Source organism: Neurospora crassa, linkage group V (assembly GCF_000182925.2).
Source record: "Neurospora crassa OR74A linkage group V, whole genome shotgun sequence".
In the NCBI taxonomy this organism is placed as follows: domain Eukaryota; kingdom Fungi; phylum Ascomycota; class Sordariomycetes; order Sordariales; family Sordariaceae; genus Neurospora; species Neurospora crassa.
Genome location: NC_026505.1, coordinates 2,367,712 through 2,393,702, shown reverse-complemented (window position 1 = coordinate 2,393,702; position 25,991 = coordinate 2,367,712). Strand labels below are relative to the sequence as shown.

The 25,991-nt window shown below is 52.8% G+C and overlaps 10 protein-coding genes across 13 annotated transcripts; 5 read left to right on the top strand and 5 right to left on the bottom strand.

Moving 5' to 3' along the window:
* Window positions 1-309: 309 nt before the first annotated feature.
* NCU03782 lies at window positions 310-2,657 on the top strand. 2 transcript variants are annotated; one of them, XM_011396292.1, is made up of 4 exons: window positions 310-710; window positions 1,570-1,628; window positions 1,752-1,862; window positions 2,004-2,657. In XM_011396292.1, the coding sequence occupies exons 1-4, from the start codon at window positions 694-696 to the stop codon at window positions 2,216-2,218; spliced, it is 402 nt and encodes a 133-aa protein (XP_011394594.1). In that variant the 5' UTR covers window positions 310-693; the 3' UTR covers window positions 2,219-2,657. The 2 variants fall into 2 exon arrangements, with proteins under 2 accessions (XP_011394594.1, XP_011394593.1); XM_011396291.1 differs by lacking the exon at window positions 1,752-1,862.
* On the bottom strand, window positions 2,568-4,437 carry NCU03781 (CobW domain-containing protein). Its single transcript, XM_956034.2, has one exon. It carries the CDS (start codon window positions 3,937-3,939, stop codon window positions 2,779-2,781), a length of 1,161 nt encoding a protein of 386 aa, XP_961127.1. The 5' UTR covers window positions 3,940-4,437; the 3' UTR covers window positions 2,568-2,778.
* A 322-nt stretch (window positions 4,438-4,759) lies between these two features.
* Window positions 4,760-5,584, top strand: NCU03780 (hypothetical protein). The gene is made up of 2 exons (XM_956033.2): window positions 4,760-5,125; window positions 5,214-5,584. The coding sequence occupies exons 1-2, from the start codon at window positions 4,966-4,968 to the stop codon at window positions 5,432-5,434; spliced, it is 381 nt and encodes a 126-aa protein (XP_961126.1). The 5' UTR covers window positions 4,760-4,965; the 3' UTR covers window positions 5,435-5,584.
* A 242-nt stretch (window positions 5,585-5,826) lies between these two features.
* dak-1 (dihydroxyacetone kinase-1) lies at window positions 5,827-8,419 on the top strand. Its single transcript, XM_956032.3, has 2 exons — window positions 5,827-7,591; window positions 7,649-8,419. Exons 1-2 carry the CDS (start codon window positions 6,211-6,213, stop codon window positions 8,215-8,217), a joined length of 1,950 nt encoding a protein of 649 aa, XP_961125.3. The 5' UTR covers window positions 5,827-6,210; the 3' UTR covers window positions 8,218-8,419.
* On the bottom strand, window positions 8,301-9,770 carry NCU03778 (small nuclear ribonucleoprotein Sm D2). The gene is made up of 5 exons (XM_956031.3): window positions 9,533-9,770; window positions 9,401-9,433; window positions 9,201-9,252; window positions 8,918-9,123; window positions 8,301-8,832 (listed from the first exon to the last, which is right to left on the bottom strand). The coding sequence occupies exons 1-5, from the start codon at window positions 9,556-9,558 to the stop codon at window positions 8,790-8,792; spliced, it is 360 nt and encodes a 119-aa protein (XP_961124.2). The 5' UTR covers window positions 9,559-9,770; the 3' UTR covers window positions 8,301-8,789.
* A 360-nt stretch (window positions 9,771-10,130) lies between these two features.
* On the top strand, window positions 10,131-12,550 carry NCU03777 (mitochondrial 3-hydroxyisobutyryl-CoA hydrolase). The gene is made up of 2 exons (XM_956030.2): window positions 10,131-10,645; window positions 10,720-12,550. Exons 1-2 carry the CDS (start codon window positions 10,523-10,525, stop codon window positions 12,121-12,123), a joined length of 1,527 nt encoding a protein of 508 aa, XP_961123.1. The 5' UTR covers window positions 10,131-10,522; the 3' UTR covers window positions 12,124-12,550.
* Window positions 12,461-17,937, bottom strand: NCU03776 (ABC multidrug transporter). The gene is made up of 7 exons (XM_956029.3): window positions 17,612-17,937; window positions 16,602-17,534; window positions 16,253-16,532; window positions 15,921-16,154; window positions 14,915-15,847; window positions 13,413-14,862; window positions 12,461-13,322 (listed from the first exon to the last, which is right to left on the bottom strand). Exons 1-7 carry the CDS (start codon window positions 17,846-17,848, stop codon window positions 12,533-12,535), a joined length of 4,857 nt encoding a protein of 1,618 aa, XP_961122.3. The 5' UTR covers window positions 17,849-17,937; the 3' UTR covers window positions 12,461-12,532.
* A 527-nt stretch (window positions 17,938-18,464) lies between these two features.
* Window positions 18,465-20,349, bottom strand: NCU03775 (hypothetical protein). Its single transcript, XM_956028.2, has 2 exons — window positions 19,235-20,349; window positions 18,465-19,172 (listed from the first exon to the last, which is right to left on the bottom strand). Exons 1-2 carry the CDS (start codon window positions 19,237-19,239, stop codon window positions 18,611-18,613), a joined length of 567 nt encoding a protein of 188 aa, XP_961121.1. The 5' UTR covers window positions 19,240-20,349; the 3' UTR covers window positions 18,465-18,610.
* Window positions 20,350-20,707: 358 nt separating this feature from the next.
* NCU03774 (hypothetical protein) lies at window positions 20,708-22,167 on the top strand. The gene is made up of 2 exons (XM_956027.2): window positions 20,708-21,326; window positions 21,449-22,167. The coding sequence occupies exons 1-2, from the start codon at window positions 20,988-20,990 to the stop codon at window positions 21,581-21,583; spliced, it is 474 nt and encodes a 157-aa protein (XP_961120.1). The 5' UTR covers window positions 20,708-20,987; the 3' UTR covers window positions 21,584-22,167.
* A 115-nt stretch (window positions 22,168-22,282) lies between these two features.
* On the bottom strand, window positions 22,283-25,650 carry NCU03773. Of its 3 annotated transcripts, none has more exons than XM_011396289.1 (3): window positions 25,520-25,650; window positions 23,351-25,289; window positions 22,283-23,244 (listed from the first exon to the last, which is right to left on the bottom strand). In XM_011396289.1, the coding sequence occupies exons 2-3, from the start codon at window positions 24,501-24,503 to the stop codon at window positions 22,889-22,891; spliced, it is 1,509 nt and encodes a 502-aa protein (XP_011394591.1). In that variant the 5' UTR covers window positions 24,504-25,289; window positions 25,520-25,650; the 3' UTR covers window positions 22,283-22,888. The 3 variants fall into 3 exon arrangements, with proteins under 3 accessions (XP_011394591.1, XP_011394590.1, XP_011394592.1); XM_011396288.1 differs by having other exon boundaries at window positions 23,465-25,289; XM_011396290.1 differs by lacking the exon at window positions 25,520-25,650 and having other exon boundaries at window positions 22,309-23,244; window positions 23,756-24,826; window positions 25,156-25,465.
* Window positions 25,651-25,991: the final 341 nt, after the last annotated feature.

Genomic DNA, 25,991 nt, shown 5'->3' with positions numbered 1-25,991 from the left:
ACAGTGTGGTAGCTACGATGACCTTCCATATATCGGTTTACTCTTTGCATACTACCATCCTCATTTCATGGTTGGAAAGAGTTCCTTCCCCACAGTGTGTCGCCGTCGTCTGCTTCGCCAACAAGCAAGCTCACTGCTTTCTTTCTTTGTTGAACCCTAACCCTCCCTTGCAAGCATGTATGTATACAGCCCAGCGGACCGAGTCATCCAAAAGCGGGATGGCGCTGAAATAACTGAGCGCACAGACCACACGTACCTTGATCCGGAGTTCAGTGCTCCAACTGCGTTGCCCCCATCTCACAGTGGATGCGCAACCTGGACGACCTCGAAGACATCGATCAAGTGCGTTCACTTGTGTTAAAACATCCCACCCCCTTCACCAAGATCAAAACCTTCACCAGCTGACGAGCAGTATCAAAACCTGAGCGACTGAAACCTTTGGTAGTCTGTCCCATTCACGCTCCAATTTTGGGTATCGAAATTCCTACGTTCCCCCGGTCCCGCCATAAGAGCGAATCTACACAATTGCTACATCAACCACTCGACGTTCTTGAGCAGTTGACATCGTCACCCCCCGGTCTCAACCTCAACACCATATCGCAAATTCACGATATCGGGCGACGACGACAATCGTTTATACACCACCGATAACCAACAACGAGCTCTACGTCATATCGTTAGCCAATCGCCAAAATGAACGCCCCTGATAGGTTAGTAGAATCTTCTCTTCTTGCTGGTTTCTTTCCACATGGAGAAACCAACCCCCCTCTTCCTTCTGCCCTGGACGACGCGCCTCACGCAAATGCCGGAAACACTCGACCTGGGTTGCCTTAAATCTCTTGAGGGCGTTCGACAAGGAATCATAACGACTATGTCAAAAGTCATTATGTCACATGCCGGTGTCGACTGGAACCGCAATGTCAACTCATCTCAGTACGACAATGGAACAAATCGACCTGGACGGACAGGCAGACACTCGAATAGTCCGCCCCAGTTCTTAGCCTTACGTGTCTATCCTTCATGGTCTACGAGCTTGGTTCAATCTTCCCCTCCGGTAGGCGGTGTTTGTCTGGTTGCTGGTGCCAGGTGCCTATTGTTTTGAACGCGAAACAAACGGGACGGCTTTCATCTGATCATGGACCATGGACGCAAATGGAAGGCAACAGGCAGGCGAGGCAGCTGGGAGACTAGCGATCTGGGAGTTGGTGGGTAACTTGTCTACCACGGATTCACCTTGACCAAACTCAATCTGGATGGAGAGTCGCTGGCTGTCAACGATATAAAAGGCGGACGACTTCCTCCTCATACACCACTTAAACCCTTCGTCAAACCAACATCCCTTTGGACTAGCACACAGTCCATCACGACAAGAAGGATATTGATTCCATGCCCTCCTCGTCACCTGGCAACAGCGAACAGGACCAAGATCAACAAGATGAGCGGAGCCAATCCCAAGCAAAACAGCGAGCCGAACCGGTCCGCCTTCTTCTTTCCGTTTATACTCTCATCATTACCTCACTTTTGGGTAGTAGGAAAACATTACTGACATTTGCTTCCAAAAACAACCAGGTTCGAGCTCTTCCTTCTCCAGGATGGAGAGAAGAAGATTGAGGAGAAGGTTTTCACTGGTGAGTCGAGTCGATCTCCTCATCTTCTTGATAATGAGGTGATACGTGGGGAGAAGAAGAAATAGTAGAAGAAGGAAATGGCAAGAAAACTGACCCCGATTTTTTTTTCCATTACTTGGATAGGCATGTCGAACACCTCCGACTTCAAGATTCTCAAGGAGGACCACACCCTCGGCAACCTCCTCGCCGAACATCTGAAGCAGGCCCCTCATGTCTTGATGGCAGGATACAAGAGTACGTCACGTCGTACCGCCGCGTCTTACTTCACTTTTACTTTTCTTCTCTTTACCCCCCCTCCCCACACAAACCCTCACCACCACCACCACCACCACCCATGGCGAGATAAACAGAAACTGACTGACACGTAATTATTAGTTGCCCACCCTAACGTGCCGGAACTCTTCATCCGTATCCAGACAGACGGAAGCATCACCCCGCGCGAGGCTCTCGTTGGCGCGTGCAAGCAGCTCGTGGCCATGTACGGCCAATTGGGCCGCGAGTTCCAGAAGGAGCTTGCCCTGCGCCAGTATGCTGACCAGGGCGAGCAGGGAGGCGGCGTGAACGGCGGCGCTAATGGCGGTCATTACTGATCGAATCGATGCCCGCCTTAACGGGGTTGTTCGCGGTGTTTACTCTACTCCCGACACGCCTTTACTTTACTTTACTTGACTGCCGGAGGAAAGTTTACGAAGGTCGTCCGATGCTGAATTGGGGGGGTGGGAAAAGAGATGCGATGGTGGCATGGACGGTGAAAACATGATTAGCTCATTATCTTTGCTGTTTTGTTGATCGGATCGGTCGTCATTCAAAAACGGCGTTTAGGGATTTTCTTTGAGGATGCTTTTCAGTCAGTCTCTTTGCAGGCGTTAATGATCAAGACATGCATGGGATATGGAAAATAAGGGGTTTTGACAGATCTCTCCGTTTACTCGCTCAATGCTAGGGCAGAATGGGAACCATAGATTTGTTCAAGGTGTCTTGTGGTGAGAGTATGCGAGGAGTGGATGTTGAATTTTTAAGAAGTTTGTCAATATGTCTTTGGGACGTCTGCTTCTATTTGCTCCCATCAGGTGCGCTCTATTCTATCCCGAAGTCTTATTGTTCGTTCATACATAATCCATAGCTCCTCGTCTATCAAACGTGCCGCTCTCTAGTTGACCTTGGTAACGCTCAACTCGCCCTTCCCATTCTCCTCTTCAAGCTCCAACAACCCACCAGCCTCCAGTCTCTTCTTCCACTTGGTGCTCTCATACCTGGCCAGAATCATGGTCATCCTCAGTATCGCCTCACTGCTGGATTCGTGCTCCTTGACTTCAGCCGCAACAGGTGTAAACGTCCACCTTCCAAACGCCCAGTTGAGGATATACCTCGTCGTTTGAGCTTCGCTTCCCGCGGACGTAGGTGGTACTGGAACCTTGGTATCCTCATCCGAATTCTTCAGCACCTCCCGCGCAGTTTTCGCAGAAACCGCCAACACGGCTTTGATCCTGTACACCTCGTCCTTGTTCGTTTTCCTCAAGAAAGCCAACAGCTTCGTCGCATCCACCGTCGCTTCTCTGTTGCCGCTCTTAAGCTCAATACTCAACACCTCCACCTCCGTCTGATGATCATGCTTATGCTTATCGTCATGTCCACACTTGTCATCGTGAACATGCCCATCCTCTTCCGTAAGACCCCTCGCCAACCCCCCATCAATCCCAAACACCACCGACATATCCACCCACCCCTTATCACTCTTCACCCACGCTGTGTCCACCTCCAAATCTCCCACCCTATCCAAAACCTCGTCAAACCTCCTCTCCCCCGCCCCTTCCCACTTGTTAAACACAATCAGATCCGTATACCGCGCCTGAATCCGCGCCGTATAGCTAGTATCCTCATACCCCTTCCAATTCTCCACATCAATCACGCTCACCACGCCATCCAGCACATACTGGCCCCCCGTCTCCCTCGCCAGCCGGTTGACCTCGAGCGCCAGCGTAGCAGGGAACGCAGAGCCCGAGGTCTCAATGACGATTCGGTCCGGCCGAACGGTGGACTGGAGCTCGGAAAGGGCGACCGAGAGTTGACCGACGAGGTTGCAGCAGATGCAACCGTTCAAAAGCTCGGAGACGCCGGCGATGGCCGAGGAGGAGGCGAGCTGGGAGTCGACGGCCAGATCGCCGAATTCGTTCTTGAGGAGGGCGAGGCGGTAGGAGGGATTGGCGGCGCGGAGCTGGGGGAGGAGGTTCAGAATGAGAGTGGTTTTGCCGGAGCCGAGGAAGCCGGTTATGATGGTTATGGGGATAGGGGATGATTGGTCGCGCGTCATTGTGGTGGTTTGTTCGTGGGTTGGCTGGTTGGTTGTTGCGTGATTGTGTTGGAGGGGTAGGTTTCGTAAGTATAGGATCGAGTCTGCGACTACACTACGTCTAGGGTCTAAGTCGCGATGAAAAGTTCGGGGTAGGTCGATCGATCGAATGTCGGGAAGATAATTGAGAGTAGGCGACCTGTAATTGAGGTATGTAGGAGGTCAAGACTGTCGCAAATTTCGGGCAATCCAGGATTGCAGAATTGTAAAAGAGAGAAGGGAAAGATCGCCAAGCTGCCCTGGTCTCTGGAGAATAGCTTTTCGATTCCGATCCGACTTCGGGGACGTCCAACTTGGTCAAGAAGGGTTTATAAAAGTACCGACAGTATGTATTGTTCAAGAGGATTGAGAAAAGCGACTCTATTTAATATATAAAAACTTTACAACAATATGAAGAGAGACATAACAAAATCATATGGTTCCTGGAGTTTCCAGCATCATGGTCGCCCTCTGGCGTCGGGTCTTGCCGCCGCTTGGAGGGGCACGACAAGGTGGCGGGGGCTCGTGGGCTCAGTGGGCTGTTCTGGGCTTCTAGCCGGTCCGATAAGATCGGGCGATAAGGGCGATAAGGACATCCTCCTCCTCCTCGATGGTGAATTGAGGTCGACGATGACTGGAACGTGCCATGGTGTTCGTCGGACAAGATATGTATCTTCATTGCTATGAATTGAAGTATCTGGATCTTCTCTGCATGAACAGAAAACAATGTAGTTATGAAAGTTCAGACGACGGAAGCAAAGCGCACATTTGTCTTTGTACAACGAATGGATTTCGTGACGTCATCCCCACCTAAATAGTGACCACTTACACCTGCTTCATGTCTCAATCGAAGCCATGAAACTGCCCGTCTGAAGTTGTGCTCTTGTGTTTAGACCCTTCTCAAACACTTTTTCTCGTCTTGCCTGAGTTGTCAATAATCGAAAGCTAGTACCATAGCTCTCTCTTCTCTTCCATCACCACCAATCCATCTTCCACGGCACCATCACCATGTCAACAAACCCCAACACCGTCAGCCAACCCGGGGCCGAGGGACAAGATCCCTCAGACTACAAGCCCCAGCTTGATCAAATTGCCGAGCAGAAAAGAAAGGGTCCAGAGGAGCAACAACAACCCCAACAAAGCGGAGGAAGCGGGATCGTTGACAAGAGTATGTAACAACCCAGTCTTCGATTTCTAATATTCGTTTGTAACATCCCAAGCTTACCTATCCCTACTTGTGCTACAAAAACAAATAGTCTCGGAATACGTTCCAGCATCAGTTAGCGAAACGATTGGACTAGGAAAGAAGCAGCAGCAGCAGCAGCAGCAGCAAGAAGAGATGAAGCCCAAGGAAGAAGACCTCAGCGCTGTACCACCGCACCGTCCTCATCACGATGAACAGATTCAAGAGTTCATTAGGGATCAGCATCGGAGCAAGGAGATTTTGGGTGATGATGAGGAGACAAAGGGTAATTGAAGGGTTAGGGGCTGAGGAGTGATAAGTAATTAGCAAGCGGGAGGGGGTTCGAAAGATACTTGGCGAAGTGCGCTTTCAACAATGACCATCACATGTTCAAACTACCTATCTCTACAATCGTCTCTTTTAACTCTTGAAATTCTCTGAAATAACACCTTCAACAATCTTAGTAATCAGCATGGCATTCTCTATTCCGACTTAAAGTGACAACAACATCGTCGATCTCTTCTCCTTATGTAACATCAAGGCGGCCCGCATGAGGACTGAATGACAGGTCCCGAGTCGACTCTGAGACCCCGGGAAGCGGGAAGCGTCAACCCCGCCCCCCGCTTTCATACTAGCATCACGTCCTTGCCTGTCTCGTCCCCCTCAACACTACACAGGGGTCTTCCGGTATCCTCCCTCCTCCATCTCTTTTCCTTCTGAATCCTATCCAAACATCACTCTCTCTGACTTCCAAGTTTGCCTCTGATCCACTGACTGTCGATCATCCACCGGTTAACAAACTTGTTGAAGCTCAACAGAACTTAGAACATCCCGGACTCCCATCCACTTCGTCATCGTTTTCGAATCATCTGCTTTATCAATAGATATCCGAAGCGTCTGCTCGACAGCTTATATAACTGAGAACCACCACTTTATCCAATTTTGATAAACATTCACGTCTTCATCTTACCGGACATATTTTACGATACATAGACGAGAATCTTACCAACCTTACACTCCAACCCACCAAACCAATCCATCCAATATCTCACAACCAACCACCTCCAAAAATGTCCAACCGACACTTCATCAACGACCCCCAACACCTCGTCCTCACATCCCTGCAATCCACCACCCTCCTCAACCCCGGCATCGCCCTCGACGCCCACAACAAAATCGTCTACCTGCGTCCCGGCTACGGCAATGCCTCCTCCTCCTCCTCCTCCTCCAACCAAAGACAGAAAGTCTCCCTCATCTCCGGCGGCGGCTCCGGCCACGAACCTTCCTTCTCCAGCATGGTCGGTCGCGGTCTCCTCTCTGCCTGTGTAGCAGGTACCATCTTCGCTTCCCCCTCCGCCGAACAAGTCCGTACAGCGATCATGGGGCGGGTTGAAAACAACGAGCCCTCCTCCTCTCCTGAACATGGACAACAACAACAGAGAGGAGAGGACGCGGGCGGGGTCCTGGTGGTAGTCATGAACTACACCGGTGACGTGCTCAACTTTGGCCTAGCCGTAGAAAAAGCCAAAGCCGCGGGGGTGAACGTGGAGATGGTGGTTGTCGGGGATGATGTCGGTGTTGGACGGGCTAAAGCTGGGAAAGTAGGCAGAAGAGGCATTGCGGGGACGGTGTTGGTCCAAAAGATTGCGGGAGCGTTGGCTGCGCAGGGACGGAGTCTGAAGGAGGTGACAAAGGTGGCCAATTTGGCGGCGGAGAATATCGTCAGTGTCGGCGCCAGTCTGGAGCATGTGCATGTTCCGGGGAGAAGGGCGGAGGCGGAGGGCGCCGAGTTCAAGGTGTTGAAGGAGGGCGAGGTGGAGATTGGCATGGGGATTCATAATGAGCAAGGGAGCAGTAGGGAGAAGGGGATTGGGTTGCCGGAGTTGGTGGGGAAGATGCTGAAGCAGTTGCTGGATCGGAACGATGAGGACAGGGCGTTTGTGAACGTAAATTCGAATGAGGTGGTGCTGTTGGTGAACAACCTCGGTGGTGTCAGCCCGTTGGAGATGGGCGGGATTGTCACCGAGGTGGTGACGCAGTTGGCGGAACAACCGTATGGGATCAAGCCCGTGAGGATCCTGAGCGGCACGTATATGACGAGCTTGAATGGGTTGGGATTTAGTATCTCGCTGTTGAATGTGGTTAACACGGACATTGGCGGACCGGGCATGATTGACTTGCTGGATTACCCATCTGAGGCAACGGGTTGGACAGCACCCATCTCCAAGCTGACTTGGGAGGAGCAGCGGGAAAACAAGAGTACCCGGGAGAATGAGGTCAAGTCCGAGGAGGAGGTGAGGCCTTGTGGTCTAACGTATGAGCCCCAGGAGGTGCAGAAGCAGCTGGTTGCCGGGCTGAAGGCTGTCATCGCCGCCGAACCGGATGTGACCAAGTACGACACCATGGTGGGTGATGGTGATTGCGGTATCGGTCTGAAGCGCGGCGCTGAGGGTATGTCCCCCTAGCAACAACAACCCCTTTTCCCCCTGATAGCTAACAGAATGCCAGCAATCTTGTCGCATCTCGACTCCAACCCCCTAACAGGCGATGCAGCCATTGACCTCGCCAAGATCGTCACCGTGGTCGAGCAAACCATGGACGGTACCTCGGGTGCTCTCTACGGCATCTTCCTCAACGCTCTGGTCGCCTCTCTCCACACTGTCGGTGGAGGGGAGTCGGACAAGAAAGCTGCTGATGAAAATGCCTGGGCCGCAGCCCTCAAACTGAGCTGTGAGGCCCTGTCCAAGTACACGCCCGCTCGTCCCGGTGACCGCACCCTGGTTGATGCCCTCTATCCCTTTGTCGATGCGCTCGAAAAGACCGGTGATGTGAAGAAGGCGGCCGAGGCTGCCAAGCAGGGAGCTGAGGGCACCAAGGGTATGAAGGCCAAGTTGGGCCGCACCGTCTACATTGGCGGGTCCGGATTCGAGCAGGTGCCGGATCCGGGCGCTTGGGGATTGGCCAAGTTCTTCCTTGGACTGGCTGGAATTGAAAAGGCTGATGATTCCAGTGCTAAGCAGGCCAAGGGATCGGATGATGGATGGGAGGAGGTTACAAGAGAGGCGGAATTGCCGTAAGAATTGGTGCTGTATGTGATCTCGATATACCCCTAGGTAGTTAGTTTGCACCACCATTTCAATGACGTACCAGGAACACCAATACAAATCATCCCGTTGCTTGTCGTTAAAAAGCACGAGAAAACATGACCGCGTCTGCGAAAACCTAAACACGGTCTGGGTATTCTGTTCGATCAAGTTACCAGAAATGAAAGATAAAAAGTTAAACAAAACCAAATACACGTTTGAACGCCGAGCTCACACTAGTTTTCCCTTTGTATGACCTTCCTAATAGCCCCTGAAAATCTGCTTGGGTTTCTCTTCTTTCCTCTCGTTCCTGCGCGGCGCCTTTTCACGGGGCGTTTTGAATTGCTTTCGTGGTTGTGTCGTCATCATGGTCGATCGAGCGGTTGAGTAGTAGTAAGGTGATATAGTCCGCATGTCTCTCGATTCAGTCGACCAACAATAGGTACCCTTCCCGGGCTCATCCCCACTCCATTCGAGCCATTAACCCTAAGTTGTGCTGGCGCGTGTCTTCGCCGTGCAAGTGAAATAAACCTCCAACCTATACATTTTGCCGTGCTATTCGTGAACTAGCTGAGGAGGACAAGGATGACGGAGTCGCCTCTCAGGAACCTGCCAGGAAAGTGAAACATGTCAGCCATTGATCTTCGCTTCTCCTGGGCGAGAGAAACAACAGATGAAAAGGAAGTGCACAAACATCTTGCTGATAAACCTGTCCTTGTTTACGGGCTTGCCCTTCTTGCCATTGGCCAGTCGGGGCGTCTCGGTCCACATCTCCTTGACGTTCTCCAGCACCATGTTCATGTGGCGATCGAAAGCCTTGACGCGCGCAAGGATCTTGCGCCCATTGCGGACGGAAATGAGGACTTGGGAGTGGCTGCGGACGGCGGTCTGGAGGATGGACTGCCAAAAAGGGTGTCATATTAGTCGCTGCTCCGTGTCGAAGGGGTGGTAGATCAAGGCTTATGGGGCATATGTACCAGAGGACCGGCGGAGAACTCGTGCTCTTCGAGGAGAGAAACTTCGTATTCACTGTATCAGACGAGTTGGTTAGCTTTGTGATTTGGCTGGGCGGGCGTCGTGGTCTTGGGTCGCAAAGAGGAGGAGCTGGGAGCAGCAGGGCGGGCGAGATGACGATGGTAACAGAGGGAGGTGATGTTGACAAGAGGATATAACGTACGTAAGCTCATTGCGCGGCTTCGTGAGAAGCTCCCTGTATAGTAGACAGTTGTTAGTCAAGTTGGTTTCCTTGAAGCGTCCATGGGCTGCCCGCGCACATGGGTTGATGCTGGAGAGTGGGATAGCTACTGACTGAATCTTTGCATCCGCTGAAGCCATGACGATGGTGTTTTGGTCTAGAGTTGAATTGGAGTGGTACTGAAATGTAGGAGGGGCAAATGAGTTGTAGTTTTGTCTTTGTATCAAAAATGGTTGTTGACGTCGAGTGGTTGCTTCGCGTGGTATGGGTTGGTGGTGTACGGTAGAAGCCTGGACAATAGTTGCTGTAATGGATGCTATCGCTATCTTCAATCCACGACGGGAAATGTTGCAGCAGCGGAGGGCCAGGCGCGGCGGCGACTCGGAGCGTGGAGCAGCTACAGCACACGCGCCAAGCTTTTCTGGGAACAGAACCGTCTTCAAAGTTTGGCGATTGGATGACAAGCTCACGGTGGATCCCAATGCGAAAGGCTGAGGACCGCTCCGGTGACAGGTGCTGCCAGCCCCGCCGAACCCGACATGCTCCCCCGGACAGCCGGGACATCGGGTTTCCAGTGAGCGGAGGGCCCGAGCGTCGCTTCTGGAAAATGACAAGTTTGAATGGATAGAGGTATCATCGGCCGGAGGATATTCCAGCTTCTAGCGATAGCGGCGGGGATTCGGCAGGTTCCACAGCTACCTCTACACTATGTATTAGCTCCCCCGTACCTAACCCCGCCCCGGGGATTGCCAGGCGCGGTGCCCTTGAAAATCAATTGAAGCTGGAGCTCCATTTCGCGTTGAATTCCAGCAAAAAGTGGATTTGCAGATACTCTCGCTATCACTTATCACGGTTCCTGCATCCACGCGGCATTCAGATCATTGGTGATTGTTCTCCCGTTTTCCCTTTCCCAGCCCAGGAAAACGAGTCCCGAAAAAAAGTGCCCGAGTCCCTTGGCCGGTCTATGATGCAACAACGGTGCTAAACAGCCTCGGGGTGGATTTTGGACTTAGTATTTTTCTTCCATATTGACCCTGGGTCTTGTTATTCCATTCCTATTCTAGACAAAGCCAGCCAGCCAGCCAATTACCGAAGTGTACATCGATGTTGGTCTCCAAGTCCATTGCCAGCCGCGCCGGCTTGGCTTCTGCTGTTGCTTCTCGCAGCTGCCGACCAAGCTTCACCGCGATGCCGCTCAGAGCCAAAGTCCTGGGCCAGCAGGCCCCAGTAAGACGCTCCTTGGGAAGACAAAAGCCATGGACACGGACACAGCTAACACGCTCGCCGCCCCCTCCTCCCAGATCTCGACCCAAGCCGCCGCCGAGTTGTTCAAGCCCGTCGAGGGTGACGAGCCCGAGGATGTCCTCTTCAACAGTCTATATAATCTCCGCTCCGTCGAGCTCAACCGCCCAGCCAAGTACAACGCCCTCAATGGCTCCATGATCCGCAAGATCGCGCCCCGTCTCCTCGAATGGGAACGCTCCGATATGGCCAACGTCATCGTCATCAAGGGCTCCGGAGAGAAGGCCTTCTGCGCCGGTGGTGATGTTGCCGCGCTGGCCAAGCAGAACGCCGAGGGCCCCGAGGGCGTCAAGAAATCCGTCGACTATTTCGGCCTCGAATACAAGCTCAACCACCTGATTTCCACCTACACCAGGCCTTACGTGGCTTTCCTCGACGGCATTACCATGGGAGGTGGTGTTGGTCTCAGCATCCACGCCCCCTTCAGAATTGCGACCGAGCGCACTGTCTTCGCCATGCCCGAGACCAAGATTGGCTTCTTCCCCGACGTCGGCGCCTCTTTCTTCCTCCCCAGGATGCCTGGCCAGGTCGGCCCCTACCTCGGTCTCACCAGCGCCCTGCTGAAGGGTGTCCAGGTCTACTACGCCGGCATTGCCACCCACTACCTTCACTCGAGCAGTCTGCCTGCCCTGGAATCCCGTCTTGCCGAGCTTACCCCCCGGGACTACTGGACCATAGAACAGCGCCTTAGCGTCATCAACGACACCATCGAAGAGTTCTCCACCGGTGTCCCCTACGACGAGAATATCGAAATTGGCGGTAAGATTCGCCTTGCTATCGACCGTTGCTTCAAGTACGACAAGATCGACGAGATTATTGCCGCCCTTAAGGAGGAAGCCGCTGAAGGCGCCAAGGGAGGCGTTCAGAGCTGGGCCAAGAACACCCTGGAGGAGCTTACCCAGCGCTCCCCTACTTCTCTCCATGTTACGTTGCGCCAGATGCGCCTCGGCAAGTCTTGGGGCATCGCTCATACGTTCAAGCGCGAACACCAGATGGCCGCCAAGTTCATGAAGTCTCACGACTTCAATGAGGGCGTCACCGCATTGCTCATTGACAAGGGGGCGAACGGACCTGCCAAGTGGAAGCCGGCTTCGCTAGACGAGATCCCCCCTGGAGCCAACATCTCCGAGGACTACTTTAGGAACGACCCAGAGGTCCCTGTGTTGGAGCTGCTCAACGACAGATCCTACATGCAGTATCCCTACAACAAGTTTGGCCTGCCCAACGATTACGACGTCAAGGAGGCGATAGAGAAGGGCAACTTCACCCGGGAAAAGCTCATCGACCACTTCGTCGAGACCAGGCGTGGCAAGCAAGGTGTTCGGGAAGCCGTTTCTGACGTCCTCGATCGTATGGCCGTGCGGAGCAAGGGTACTGAGCATGTCCAATGGAAGAAAGAGTAGAATGGACAAAGATGCTAAGGAGTGGTCGGAGAAATGCGCGTTGTACGATAACCCACCCCGTGTTGATAATGATGATGATTGCCCCATCCAGCCAGGCTACCATGTTGTCTCAGTTGCCATTCTCCGCTTTTGTGTCGAGGATCTCCCGAATTTACAACACAAAGGTTTACTCAGTGTTATTCTATGGATGGCGATAGTACTGTTACGGCTACTTCTACTTTCACAGCGACTATACCTTGATCTCTTCTCAGTGCCGGGCCCTAGAGTCTGAAACCCAGCGGCATGCTGTGTGCTTCAAGTCATGGATCTTGGACCTCTTTTCAGTCGTACCTTCGGTCTCTGATAGAAAAAGCTGTGTTGTACATGCTATTTCATGTCTATACCCTAGACCTGTTACATCTTATTCAAACTAGTCCCAACCTGTCCCCAAGGCATCACTTCCATGATGAAACCCTCTATACAATTCCCCAAAAACACTACGATTTCCCTCCCTCTCACCGTGAGCCTTCTCAATCAATGCCCCTGGCTCCCCAAACTCAACCATCTCCCCACTCTTCAACACCGCCACTAAATCAAACCTCTCAATATACGTTAACCGATGCACCACCGCAATAACCGTATGCTCCTTAAACTCCGTGTCGATAACTTCCTGCATCACCGCTTCCGTCTTCTCATCCACACTACTCATCGCCTCATCCAGCACCAGGATTCTCCTCTGATCCTTGAGCAGCAACGCCCTCGCTAGCGCCAGCAGCTGCAGCTCGCCGACGGACCACTCCGAGGTGACCAGCTCGCTGTCGAGAGTCTGGCCGTTGGCGGTCACGCGGCCCGGCCAGAGTGTGACGAGTCGGAGGGCGGATTCCATCTTGACGGTTGCCTCAGCAGGGGGCAGGTGGGAGAGATGGCCGAAGGGGTCGAGGTTGAAGGCTAGGCTGGTGTTGGGGATGAAGAAGGGGTCTTGCGGGATCACATTGAAGATGTGACGCGAGCGAGGGATGGTGGAGATGTTGAGGGAGTCGATGGTTATGCATCCGGAGGAGAGCGGGATCATGCGTAGAAGGGAGAGGAGGAATGTGGTCTTTCCGGAGCCAGAGGGGCCGATGACTGCTAGTTTGGACCCAGAGGGAATGGTAAGGGTGAGGTTTTTGAGGGCTGGGGGTCCGCTAGTGGTGGTGTTATTGGTGTTAGAGGAGGTATTGCTAAATACACGGGAGGCAGGTTGTTAGTTTTGTTTACTTATTCAGGGGTACCACAAGGAGAAGAAGGGGAAGGGGGTGGGTGACACATACTCGTAACTGGCACAGATCTTTTCGATCTTGATCTCACCCCTGGAAGGCCATCCCGCCAATCCATCTCCAACGCAGCCACCATTGTCACAGTCTGCGGCCGGATCCTCTTCCTTCGGCGTCGTCCTTACAAAGTCCCTCACCCTCGCCACCGCCCCAATCGACGTTTCCAACCTCGTCCACGCCTGCAACGCCTGCACAATCAGCTCATTAAACGTCATGACCAACACCAACGACACACCCAAAGCCCCTGCACTGACAGCCGACTTCGACGACCCTGCTTTCTCCGGATCCGGCGCCACCCCAACCGCCACACCCACCAACACAACCGCCATCCCGCCCACCACCAAATCCAACACCAGCGCCAACCACTGCTGAATACAGGCCAACATATAAAACGGTTTCTGTGCCTCATCCATCATCCTCGCCAGTCTGTCACGGAACCTCTTATCCCACCCAAACGCGCGAATGGTAGCTACACCCCCCGCCGTTACTGTTTCGAGGAAGTGCTTGTACACGGGCGCCTTGGCTTCAATGTCTAGCAATCGCAGCTGTCGTGACGAGCGCAGGTAGTACTTTTGTACGAGAAATAGGGTGACGGCAAGTAATGGGACGGTGGCGGCTAGGTATTTTCCCAGGACGCAGATGATGATTAGCTGGACTAGGGCGTAGGAACCGGCGCTGGTGAACATGATGGCTTGGATGGGGAGGGTCATGTCTATCAGGTCCATGTCTTGGGAGAAGCGGTTGGTTATGGTGCCGCTGTCTTCTGAGCTTGTGTCGTTATTGTCGTCGCCGTTTGAGTCTGTGGGTGACGACGATGACGACGACAACGACAACGACGACGACTGGGAAAAGAAGGAAAGCGGTGCGGAGAGCACGGAATTCAAAAGGTCCGTGTGAAGAGACAGGGCCGTGTTACTGATGATGTTGATGAGGAAAACGAAGCACTCGCCTACGGTACCAATTTGGGCGAGAACGACGAGGAGCGTGTAGATACCAAGGTAGTAACCTAGATTTGGATGCGGATCGGGGTTGGAGGCCGAAGGGGTGCTGGCGGAGCTCCAGTTAGAGATCCAAATGGTCATGTAGTTGGATGTTATGGCACCGAGGACGGTGAAGAAGGCCCAGAGGGAGAGACTGAGGGCGCCGGCGCTACGAGCGTAGTAGGCGTAAACGGACCAGCTTCCTTGACGGCGTTCGAAATTAGGCTTGATTGGTTGTCGATTTGTCGTGTCTGAGGGCTTTTGTGTCATGGCCGGGCTTTTGCTGTCCCTTGATACCTCGTCTGTTGCAGACTGCTGCTCCTCCCCGGACTCGATAACATCGTCGTCGTCGGTCATGGCCATGAGCTTGAGGTCACCTCGCGATTGGATCTCGCTGTATGAGCCGATATCCCCGATTTTGCCGCCTTCGAGTACGATAATCTCATCCATATAGGGGAGAAGGCGCTCTGGAAACCAGTTAATAACGCGGTGATGTGATGGTGTAAGGAAGAAACTTACTATTATGAGTTGCAAGTACAACCGAGACACCCGCCTTACGAAGATGGCCTTGCCTGCTAAACAATCTTGTGGTAATATCCTTAGCAGTTGCTGGATCCAGGCCGCTCATAACATCGTCGAGGATGATAACTGGAGCACGAGAGTATACAGCTCTGGCGAGGGCTACTCTTTGCCGCTGCCCTCCGCTCAACGAAGAGCCATTCGTTCCGACGGCTGTTTGGTCCCCCGCTACCATACCGTCGAGATCACGACGGAGTCCGCACGATAGAATACACAAATCGTACCATTTCTGGTCGATCTCTAAGTCCTCGCTGCTGCCGGTGATGTTGTGTCGGATGGTATCGTTCATGAGCCAGGCTGCTTGTGGGCAATAAGCTACACGGGAGAAGTTGGTGGTGACAGATCCGCGCTGCAAAGTCGTCTCTCCTACCAAGCTCTCCAGAAGCGTGGACTTCCCTGAACCAACTGGACCGATAACTGCCGTAAACCCCGGCTTGATAGTCAAGTTAACACCTTGAAGTACTGGCTCGATAGTATTTGCTGACCAGGAGATGTCCGCAGCTGCAAACGAGGCGAGTGCCCCAGGTGTCGTTTCACGGGCGAACGGTCTCGAGCCCACGACGCTTCTTAGCTCTGTGCCACTCTCAAAAGAGGCTCCCGCCGACCGTCCCCTATCTTCAACCGAGGATAGGTCCAATTGCTTCAACTCCTGTTTAGTCAGGTATGCCTCAATACGGCCAAAACACGCCACAGCCTGCATGGCAGCTGGGAAAGCTTGACAGAACATAAGCAAAGGGGTTGTTAACAGATTAATGAGCGAGAGAGAGGCGAAAGCTTGTGCTGCTAGTAGGTTTTGGTCTTTCTTCACTGCCGACATGATACCATAGACGACAAAAGTCGCGTAGGGGGCGACACCGTTTCCTGGTGCGTTGGCTATGTGTAGGTTAGCTTCATGGCCCGAATCCGGTCTTGTCTCCCGGTGTGGCGGGAGTAGGCATTGACTTACAAACTTCGATATTCCAAAGCAAATATTTGCGGAACTTTTCTGAAGTCTTCAGCTCGGCTCTGCGTAAGCCCTCGATGATATTGCCTAGTACGCCGGTAAGTCCCAACATCTTGACGGCTTTCATGTCACCAAGCATGTTGGCCGTGACGGCGACTCGCTTTTGGACTCGCTCGTTCCATGCTACTTGTGCAGGCCCGGTGCCTGCTCCGATGAAGGATGCTCCGACGACGCATACTTTGAAAGGTTCAGTCTGATATCAGCTTATTTGTCCTATCATAAAGTAGTACTTGTAGAAAAAAGATTAGAGAGCCGATTAGGAGAGCTCAACTTACCCAGGCAGATCACTAGTGGGACGATGGCAGCATACGATACCTGGCGAGCCAACAACCAGATGGCAATGCCAACGCCCGGTATAGACGCCCACAGCTCATGAACATTCTTGATACTCGTGACAATACGTTCCACATCCGTTCCCATCAAAGTGACTGCTGCAGAGTCCTTGACGTCAACGACCCGAAGAGCAGTAGTATGATGATAAACCATAGCGATAAGACCTGAGCGGATTCGAGCGATCATCCGGTTCGTTTGTCGCCAGTATATCGCTCTTGAAACCTACACCCATCATGCCAGTTAGCGGTGTCCAACCCATGAAAGAGTATTGTGATAGGTAGTATCCCTTACAGCAATACCAACATACAACAACACAAACCCGCCCACCAAGGCTCTCCCAAAATATTCCGGCTGCGGCGCCTCAATCTCCTCATCCGCACGCTCTCCCTCCTTCCGCTCCCTCGAAGCCAAATACCCAACAACCGCCTCAATCAAAAACGGTTGACAGAGACTAAAACCCAACAACGCCAACCTCGGCACCACCGCCGACCAGAAAGGCCATTTGTTCGCCTCATACGCCGCGCGGATCAGCATCCACCCTTTCTTCTTCTTCTTTTCCCCAGCCTCCTCTCCCTTTCCTTCCCCCTTCTCTTGCTCCTTCCCACCGTTCCCGCTCTTCGCCTGTCTTTGTTGTGCCAGTAGTAGTAGTAGCAACCTCCTAAAAGTCTCCTCCATTTCATCCCCCGCGCTCTCCACCCTCAACTCCCCATCCACCCCCGGAATATCCCCCATCTCCAAAGTCTTCTTGTACCCGACCTGCAAGAACGGTAGCAACCAAGCAAAGAACCCACGGCTCCAAAACCCGGCTGTCTGCTCCTTGGTGACGACGATGTGTTTGTACCGCGGCTGGAGAAGCGTGAATTTGCCGAGGGACTCGGTGACGGCGACGAGGGTGGTGAGGGCGAAGATGAGGGTCCAGAGGACTTGGAGGACCAACAAATGGGGGATGGGGTTGATAGGGCTTATGGGGGAACTGGGGGGAACATGAAGGAGGTAAAGGGTGCGAAGGCGCGGGATGAAAAGGATGGTGGAGGCGGAGAAGTAGATTACCAGGAGATCGGAGGGGTGGATGGTGCGTTGGTCTTCGAGGAGGGAGAGGAGGGTGGACGAGACAAGGGAGATGGTGGTGAGGAGGGTGGCGGGGAGGGAGAGGGTGGTCCGAAGAGATTTGGTGGTGTAGATGGTGTTGAGGACGTGGAGGGTAAAGAGCGCGGAGAGGAGCGTCTGCGATAGATGTCAGCTTTGATTTGGACTGGTGTTTGTGGTGATGGTGGTGGAGGACTGAACGGAACGGAACCTACGAATTTTCCCATAGCCAACCGCCTTGAAGTGAGTTTAACTGGACTCTTCCATAACGACCAAAACCGCCATGGCACAAAAAGGATGAACAAAACAGCTGGAAGAAGCATGAAGAAGCCATCTTCGAAGAGCAGGGTGAAGTCAAACTCTCGACATGCTACTTCGACCCGGGGACCGAACTGTCGGTCTGCCTCAAGTCCGGATGGACAGGCATCGCCGCCGGGCAGTGTTGATGCCATGATTGGTTCGTACCTCTCTACCAAGTTGGTGAGGATGAGGATGCGAATACCTTCATTTTCGTCTGTTCAAATGAGATGCCTAGGATATCTTATACGTTGCTCAACATATTAGAAAGACGGTTTGGGTGGCTGCCCCCCCTGGCACGGGAGAATGATAGCGCTTGCGCGGCAGCGGCCAACGACAACACCACGCTTGTTTGTTGATCCAGATTAGGAAGGTGAATGTAATCTTGGCTGAAGGCCTACGCGTTCTCGGCCTTCCAGTACGTAGCTGTCCGCGTAAGCACTATCTGGTTCCTGATTGTTAGCTTCTATGTTTCTTTCTTCTGTTTATGTGGTAGACTTTTGTTATTTCACATGTCACATCACAGTCCTGCAGGTTTGTTGACATCGGTAGAATGAGTGAGTCATGGACTCGTTAACATAAGTTGGTGCGAAGAAGCAGTCAAGCAATTCGAGCACACCTCATGGGCTTCAGAAAGGATCGCTTATTCCAATAAACATTGTTTCCGTCCACTGCAACCCACCCCGTTACCTGCAGGTTTGATTTGGTCACTTTGTAAAATCTATCAGTATCACACATTACTTGCTGACCGTCTCATCAAACAAAGGTTTTAGCAGTCATAACATCCTATTAGTTATAAAACTAAATCCGAAGATCCAGATACGAAGTTATGCGTATAGCCAGAATCAAAGAACCCAAACCCAGAATAAAAGTCGTTCAAGACGCCTAAAAAGGAAAATATCGAAAGTTTGGTCGGCTTAAGCAAAGTTTAACAACGCCAACGCCGCACCAACCAACAGTCCCATGCTCGTCTTCAAGCTCATCGTCCTCGCTGGCGGCGCACCAGCCGTCTGAACCGGCATCTGTCCACCAGTCTGCGACGGCACCATCACCACAACACTAGTAGACATGGTCGGCTGAGGGCCCGGTCCCGGGGCAGGGCCAACATTGGTTGGCATAGAAGTCTGAGTCGGCATCGTGAAGGTCTGGGTAGGTCCGCCATGGCAGGCATTGCAATCGGTGACGGTAGTAACGACGAATCCGGGAGGGACGACTCCCGTGGGCTGGGCCCATGAGTCCCGGTCGCCGGTGCACTCCTCGGTGACGGTGTAAGTGGCATGGCAAGGGCCGGGGCCGTGGTGGCAGGGAGTAGGGAGGGTGACGCAGTATTCGGTGGTGAAGACGGGGGCGGCGGTTTGAGTCTCGATGGGCTCGGCATCGCAAGACCAGAAGGTGGCGGAGGTGAGAGGGCCGTGGGAGGCAACGGCTGGAGCAGCGGACATGGCAGCCGCGGCTGCTGATACAGGAGCGCCCCAGGAGCTGTGATGATATGTGTTAGTGATGGGTTTCTTGGTGTCGTAAGGGTTCCTGGCTCGACTTACTCCATTTTGTATGTGGAAGTTATTAAAAATATACTTGAGGTTGATATGAAAAAGCGAAGAGGACAGAGAAAGAGATACTTGGGGTTATAGAAGACTGTTCGAGTGTCGGCTCACTGGACTAACGAGTGACTGGTCGTTGCAGAACGATGGGATGGAGAAAGAAGAAGCAGGAAGGAGTATGAAACGGTCACCATCGTCCAAGGTCTTATACCGCAACCACTCGTCGTTGTGATCTTGTACCTCGCTCACTTGAGTTGCATGTGCAGTGTTTACGAGCATTGTTGACCGAGAGCACAGCCGGAAACATTTCTCGCCAGCCACCTCGGCGGCCGGTGGTGGTGGTCGTGGAATGGGAAGACATTACCCGCATTCCGAATCTCAGGGTTGTGTCTCACCTCCTCAGCTGCTGCCCAAACCGATGCCGTACAAATGACAGTCAAGGCCATGCGCCGGGCGGATCTCGAGAGCATGCCGAGCATAACGTAGCGTCATCTGGGAACAATTCGCGCCATCAGTGGTGAGGTTCCTGGAGAGGGCTGAGACCGTGAAATTAAGAGCATCGAACAGCAAATGTAAGTCCGAGTCTGAGAAGGTTCAATAAACAGATACCATCAAACCAAGGAATTCTCTGCATTTGACAGCAAACAGTGTACACGTGTGCGTGATACCCCCAACATCTCATGGGCCGTGGCATAGCATCGTGAAGTCCGTGTCCTGGGAGGTTTGGAACTTGACAAAGTTGGTGATCAAGTGCACGGAGGGTATGGATCGTGCACACCAAGATCCTCCACTCGGGCAACAAACTTCGACAGACATCGACGGAATGAACACTGCAATCAGAAATGCGAACAAGGCATATCAGCTCGCTCTTAACATGAGCGTCGTGCAAGAGCAGTCACAAGAAGCAGAACCCCCCAGATCGTGTCAACTTGCCAAGCAAAAAAACAACACTTGGGCAAGTGGGAATGTCTCCAATCTATCAGCACTTCATCGCCCACAGTGTAAAGGGCGTGAAACTTCCTATCAAGGAATATCTATCTCCGAAGCGCGGAGTCCTAAAGAGGACCCCAGGCAACTCGACACCGTTGGTACTAGTGAAGGTCGTGGCAGCTTCGTGTATACTTTTTGATCTAAGGAAAAAAAAAGAAGAAAAAAAAGCTTCAAAAGAGGTGCGGCCGAGATTGGTTTTATACCCTCACTGCTGGGAGGAGCGCCCCACTGGCCCGCCAGATTTTTTGGTGGGGGCTAGACCATTTTTGCGTGGATCTATGGCTGGTGAAAAAAGTGGCTTTCGTGTGGTCGTATGGATCGATTGCTTCAAGTTGTGGCTTGCATCGATAGCGGCTGCACCACACTGAAAGTTGCCTGCCGCTGCTGCCGCTGCAGCCCCCTGCCTTCCGCAACGCAATGCAGCAAAGCGACGGCGGAGTTGCTCACGCCAAGCGGTCGCTGTCCGTCCCTGGCCCTCGTCGTCTGGGCTTCGCTTCAAAGAACCGACGAGAACCTCGACGACCTAATTGCGAACCCATCCGTAGCTGAACAAATACAACTCTTGATAATCATCCTCCATCTATTCAATCTCGGTGTCCCACTTGCGACTGAAGTCTGTCTACGAATCAATCACTCATAACCCAATCCGCGACACAGCGCGCTCTCTACTGAGAACTGCGAACTTCCCACAGTACCAACTGCAACATCTGATCCCAGGGCACCTTCGAGCCACGCGCGCGCGACGTGCGCCCGCTCCACAACGATGCCCTCAGACGACTATTCCTCTGTTGCCCGCGGGCCTCTCAAGCTCAAGGGCGTCGTGGCCGGGGGTAAAGTCAAGAAACACAAGAAGAAGAAGGACAAGACCGACCTGGAGAAGAACCTATCGACCGGCGACAGCAAGTCGCCAGTAACCAGCAATAACGATGATGACGAGAAGCAATTACAAAAGCGAGACGCGGATAGTCTAGGCGCAGATATAGTAGACAACCAAGATGAGGAACGAACGAGAAGAGCAACAAGCCAAAGTCAGGAAAGGGAAGAAGACGACGAGACGAAAACCGAGGCGGAGAGGAGGTTCCTGGAGGCCAAGAGGAAGAGGGTACGTCTTTTTCTTTGGTTCTTTTTTTCCTACCTCTTTCGCTGTCCAACTGAGCCCAGCGCGCCGCAGCATAATTTTGCAAGCCTGAGTGACACTAACATTTCTGTAATGAAAAAAAATAGCTAAAAGAAATGATGGAATCCGGCCGTGTTCGCCCCGAGCTGCTCAAGACACACAAGCAGCGCGTGGAGGAGTTGAACGCGCACTTGTCCCGCTTGAGCGAGCATCATGATATGCCCAAGATTGGACCTGGTTGAGAAAGCGGACAGCAGCAGAAAGGAGAGAGAAAGAGAGAGAGAAAGGAAAACAGGGAATCCAGGCGACAAGAGACGAAGGGGAAACCAGCCCGAGGATACCTGGGCTGGTATGTGGTATATGGTATGTGGCTTGCGGAATGCACAACAACCGGCAACTGCCCACTTTGCCCACCACCTAAAAGACGTGGCATTCACTGGCATACCAGATACGGGACAAACAAGAGAAGAGACGAAGAAGAGCTGATGGCCCGATGCTCGCGTGTCCGGTGAATTGGAATCCAGGACCCGGTCGCAAGATGTCAGACATCCGGTTAAACCGGGAGCACTTCGCGGATGCCACTGCTGGCGGAACAATGTAGAGGCTGACAGAGTCGGATCCGAAGACATGTTCTCGTCAGACTCTGGCATGTTAGTTGTTCCAGACTTGACGGAGTGAGAAAGGTGGTTGATGTGATGCCAGTTTTTTTTTTTGGCGGGGCAGCATTTGAATGGAAATGGGAATGCCCCGAGAGGCTGCAGATATTCACGAGGTTTCTATTTTTAAACACCGATCCATGATACCAATCAGAATTCTTTCTACACCATCTTACGTTCATACGAGCTGGACGTCAATCTGAGCTGTTCTTACTCGTGATGGTGTCAACTCCATGTTCTCTTGTCCTGAGTCTGGTTCCTTGTTCTCTTGCTAGACATTTGTCAACGGTACCAGTCTCAACAATGTTGGTCATTCTAATTCATTTCATCATACCATCCAGATACTATGTACGCACGTCGTCCGTTCTTATGTATAAACCTATATCCCATCCAACCATTCCTCCTTTACCGCATATCCCACTTCTTGAGGGTCACCCAGTGACAACTTAGCTCGCCCCTTTTGTCCTGCCTGCACATCGTACAGACCACAGATTATCCTGTTCCAAAACTGTAGATAGCCTAACCAAATCTCTATGCATGAACCGTTCCCCATACCAAATTACCAAATCGCCTCCTTCCACTTTTGTCACCAAGTATCGGTAAACAAATGCCCTTTTTTGTCCCAGGAAAAAAGAATGTGGACATACATCGCGACGACGGCAGCGCGCCGCCGCAGAAATCAATGCCTGTGTATAAGTGTGTATGTGTGCGTGGTGTTGTTGTAAACCCTGGAATGCAAGAACAACAGAAAAAGAATGTAAGTGACGTAGACGTAAGTAACCGACGCAATGCAGTGCTAAGGCAAACGAAACGCAAATTTGAAAAGCCAAAGCCAAAGCCAAAACCCATATACCAAGACGAAAAAAAAGGTAACTTCAATCGCGCTCGCGTTCAAGCAAGAGCAAAGCCGAACAGCAGCGCCCCCAACACGACAGACTCAACGACCATCAGCCACCGCCCCAATCCCGGCTGCTGCTGGAGAGAAGAGCCCGCATTCTCGGTCTGAAGGCTGGGAGACGCCCTGGTGGTGCCGGCGCCCGCTGTGGGGGTAAGATCGACGCGGACGGTGCTGGTCTGGGTCACGACGACCTCGACGCCGTCCGAGGTTGAGGTCAAAGTCTGGACGATGACCTTGGAGCTGGGGATCATGGGCTCATTGGGTTGTTGAGGCTGCTGGGTGGTCTGTGGTGGTTGCTCGGTTGTCTGGGGCTTGGCCTTGGAGGTGGTGCTCAAGGTGGTTGAAGAGACTAAGAGTTCCGTGTTAGTGGATGTTCTCAAGACTACAAGATAAACCGAGCCCTGAGCGCCGGAGTGTCTTCATGGATAAGGTCAAGGGGATGCATGAGGATTTACAGTAAACAAGTGACACCGACGTAACCACAGTGACCGAGGAAGCTGTTACTTCCTGGGATGTGGAGGACGTGATTGAAGAAGAAGTGGCACGTGAAATGGACGTGGACGACGAACCAGAAGAGATGGTCGTAGCTGATGTGGACGACGCTGTCGTCGACACGGATGACACGACATCAGAAGATGAAGTGGTGGTGGGTGAAGTGGATGACGAAGATGGTTCAAGAGAAGAAGAAGATCTGGATGAGGTGGACGACGAACCAGATGAAGAAGAAGTGGTGGAAGACACTCCGGCTTCAGAAGACGGCTCGGAAGACGACACAGAAGACGCGGAAGACGACACAGAAGACGCAGAAGACGACGTTGATATCAGGACGAGAGTTCTCTCACTCTCGCTCACGGACGTACCAGTTGAGCTGGGGCTAGCCTGAGGTGCCGATGAGGATGTTGACTTGATCGAAGTGGTCGAGGTGGTGGTTGGAATGGTCGAGGTGGTCGAAGTGGTCGAAGTAGTGGTGATGGTGACGGGAGGAGCCTGGGTGGTGGTTGACGGCTCGGGCGTAGGTACACTCGATGACGAAGAGCTGGTGGTGGATTGCTGCGCGGAGCTTGACGATGAAGTAGCCTGAGCGCTGGATGAGGCCGAAGAAGTCGTCGGTTGCTGAGTTGACGAAGCGATGGTGGTGTTCGAGTCATCACGCTTGGCCATGCGCAAGACTGCTGTCGCAAGAGAGGCGTTGTCCCGGTGAACGGCCTCGATGGCTTGCTTCTCCGACTCCCATACTCCGTGCTGGAACCGCCCAGGAAATGCTTTGTGAAGGATGTTGTGAAGAGAGTCTTTCGATGCCGCATCCAGCAGGGACTGGAAGTTCTCGCCCTCTGCCGATGCAGCTCCCTCACGACACTGAACCCTCTGCTGCCATTTCGATGGTCCGGCCGATGTCAAGCCGAAGAAGAACAAGAGGCACAGAGTGACGCTCAAGAGAGCGCGCCTCGTCGAGTTCATCTTGTTGTCGGTAGTGGTGTTGGTTGGTAACCTCTGGTCCTCTGGTCTCGTCGAGCGTGTCCTTGCGTCTTCTGATGCCGCCTTTTCAACGTCAACGATGGGAAGCGAGGCTCCGGCAGGGGGCATCTCGAGGGTTTTGTTCGGTTCCATGGTGGCTTGCCGAGGAAAGAGAGTAAGTCTGGGCGGCCTTGTCCTGCAGCAAATGGAGATGGTCAACGGGTGGTGATGTGTGGCGATCCCAAGTGGCTGCCCTATGGAATCGTCTGCAAGCTGTTGGCTGATGGGGCCGTTCTGGAGTCTCGTCAGGGCTGGGTTCCGTTCTTGGGAAGTCCCGGAGTGAAGATTGCGGTCAAGGTATTGAGAAGCTGCAGGACTTGAAACTCAAGAACAGAGATTCATCGACTGACTCCACGAGAAGTGAACTTTTGATTGCAGCAAGCCAGTTAATGGGGGACTATTTTAGTGCGGTCGTCCTGCATCGATTGTAAGCACTGTGATCGTCCCGACTCGGTGTCTTCTTGTATCTTTCTTGTCCAGGAAGATGATGCGGAACGGAAATAATGGCCTGAGCTGGCTGGAACAGTAACGTTACCGGTCAAGTCAAGCCAACTTGAGCAAGACAAGAGGTAAAACAGGGCAACCCCCCAAGTCCACCCCCAAGTCCACCGAGAAGGAGCTCGCTGTGAGCCATCGATCAGACTGGTTGAGGATGGCGAGGTGGGACAGAAAACCTGAAGTTGGCGGAAAACGGAAAGGGCAAGAACTGAAGGGTGAGCGAAGGAAGCTGCTGGGTGATGCTTACCTGGCCAACGTTGCACTTGTACCGAGTGAGACAACTGAACCTTCAACGAACCTTTGCTATCTTTCAGTTTTTTTCGTTCCTTCTTCTCTTTTCCCGCAGTTGCCTTTGGTGTTATTCACAGCTTGTTCCTGCCTCTGCCACTATGGAGTAAGTAAGGTATGGTCTATACACACGACATAGGTAAAATTAATGATGGGATACTCTTCCTGATCCCTTCCACAGGATGGAGATCCTCCTCGCTCCTTCTTCTCCCAACTTGTGTGTTCTTCCAACTTTCCCGCCCATGTTCCAGCGGTCTGGATTGGTCTGTCCAGACTGGCGTTTCCTTGCTCGCTTCCACTTGTACACTACAGTAGGTACTTACTCAACATGGTAACTTTCCGAGTCCCTGCCCTCATGACGCGGCGGCTGGCCCGTATTGATCGTATTGAGTGGATGAATACGGCGAGACGGCATGGGGTGGGGGCGGTTGTTGCGGCGCTCTTTAGCCTCTGTTGATCGGTCCAACATGGCGCAAGTGGACGCCGACAAGGGCCAGGGAGCTTCACTTTTTAGTGCTGTGGACAAGGTGCAGCTGTCATTATCTTTCCTTTCAGACAATGGCTGGAGCCGCCAAGCTTCACCCCAAAACCCATAGACTGCGAGCGCCAAGATTTATCGGTAGCAAGAAATCCGACGAACCGACCTTGGATACCTCTGCGGCTCGCAAAAGTTGAAACGGCCATCTGAAAAGACGCGCGGGAAGCCATGACGGTGGTTGCCTACCGCTACGAAGCCTGCTTCCCATTTGTGCGCCTCGGCACCTCCCCCGGGCAGTGGGGGGATGCCTTCCAGGT

Coding starts and splice junctions, on each gene's coding strand:
- NCU03782 (XM_011396292.1), top strand. Junction 1,629..1,751: donor TGAGGAGAAGGTTTTCACTG/GTGAGTCGAGTC, acceptor TTACTTGGATAG/GCATGTCGAACACCTCCGAC. Junction 1,863..2,003: donor CTTGATGGCAGGATACAAGA/GTACGTCACGTC, acceptor CGTAATTATTAG/TTGCCCACCCTAACGTGCCG.
- NCU03781 (XM_956034.2), bottom strand. CDS start 3,939: ATGACGCGCGACCAATCATCCCCTATCCCCATAACCATCATAACCGGC.
- NCU03780 (XM_956033.2), top strand. CDS start 4,966: ATGTCAACAAACCCCAACACCGTCAGCCAACCCGGGGCCGAGGGACAA. Junction 5,126..5,213: donor AAGCGGGATCGTTGACAAGA/GTATGTAACAAC, acceptor AAAAACAAATAG/TCTCGGAATACGTTCCAGCA.
- dak-1 (XM_956032.3), top strand. CDS start 6,211: ATGTCCAACCGACACTTCATCAACGACCCCCAACACCTCGTCCTCACA. Junction 7,592..7,648: donor TCTGAAGCGCGGCGCTGAGG/GTATGTCCCCCT, acceptor ACAGAATGCCAG/CAATCTTGTCGCATCTCGAC.
- NCU03778 (XM_956031.3), bottom strand. CDS start 9,558: ATGGCTTCAGCGGATGCAAAGATTCA. Junction 9,434..9,532: donor TCAGCGGATGCAAAGATTCA/GTCAGTAGCTAT, acceptor TCTACTATACAG/GGAGCTTCTCACGAAGCCGC. Junction 8,833..8,917: donor GACAGGTTTATCAGCAAGAT/GTTTGTGCACTT, acceptor CTTTCCTGGCAG/GTTCCTGAGAGGCGACTCCG.
- NCU03777 (XM_956030.2), top strand. CDS start 10,523: ATGTTGGTCTCCAAGTCCATTGCCAGCCGCGCCGGCTTGGCTTCTGCT. Junction 10,646..10,719: donor TCCTGGGCCAGCAGGCCCCA/GTAAGACGCTCC, acceptor CCCTCCTCCCAG/ATCTCGACCCAAGCCGCCGC.
- NCU03776 (XM_956029.3), bottom strand. CDS start 17,848: ATGGCATCAACACTGCCCGGCGGCGATGCCTGTCCATCCGGACTTGAG. Junction 17,535..17,611: donor GGTTGGCTATGGGAAAATTC/GTAGGTTCCGTT, acceptor CATCTATCGCAG/ACGCTCCTCTCCGCGCTCTT. Junction 15,848..15,920: donor GCTTTGGAATATCGAAGTTT/GTAAGTCAATGC, acceptor ACCTACACATAG/CCAACGCACCAGGAAACGGT.
- NCU03774 (XM_956027.2), top strand. CDS start 20,988: ATGCCCTCAGACGACTATTCCTCTGTTGCCCGCGGGCCTCTCAAGCTC. Junction 21,327..21,448: donor TGGAGGCCAAGAGGAAGAGG/GTACGTCTTTTT, acceptor GAAAAAAAATAG/CTAAAAGAAATGATGGAATC.
- NCU03773 (XM_011396289.1), bottom strand. CDS start 24,503: ATGGAACCGAACAAAACCCTCGAGATGCCCCCTGCCGGAGCCTCGCTT. Junction 23,245..23,350: donor GTCGGTGTCACTTGTTTACT/GTAAATCCTCAT, acceptor CGGAACTCTTAG/TCTCTTCAACCACCTTGAGC.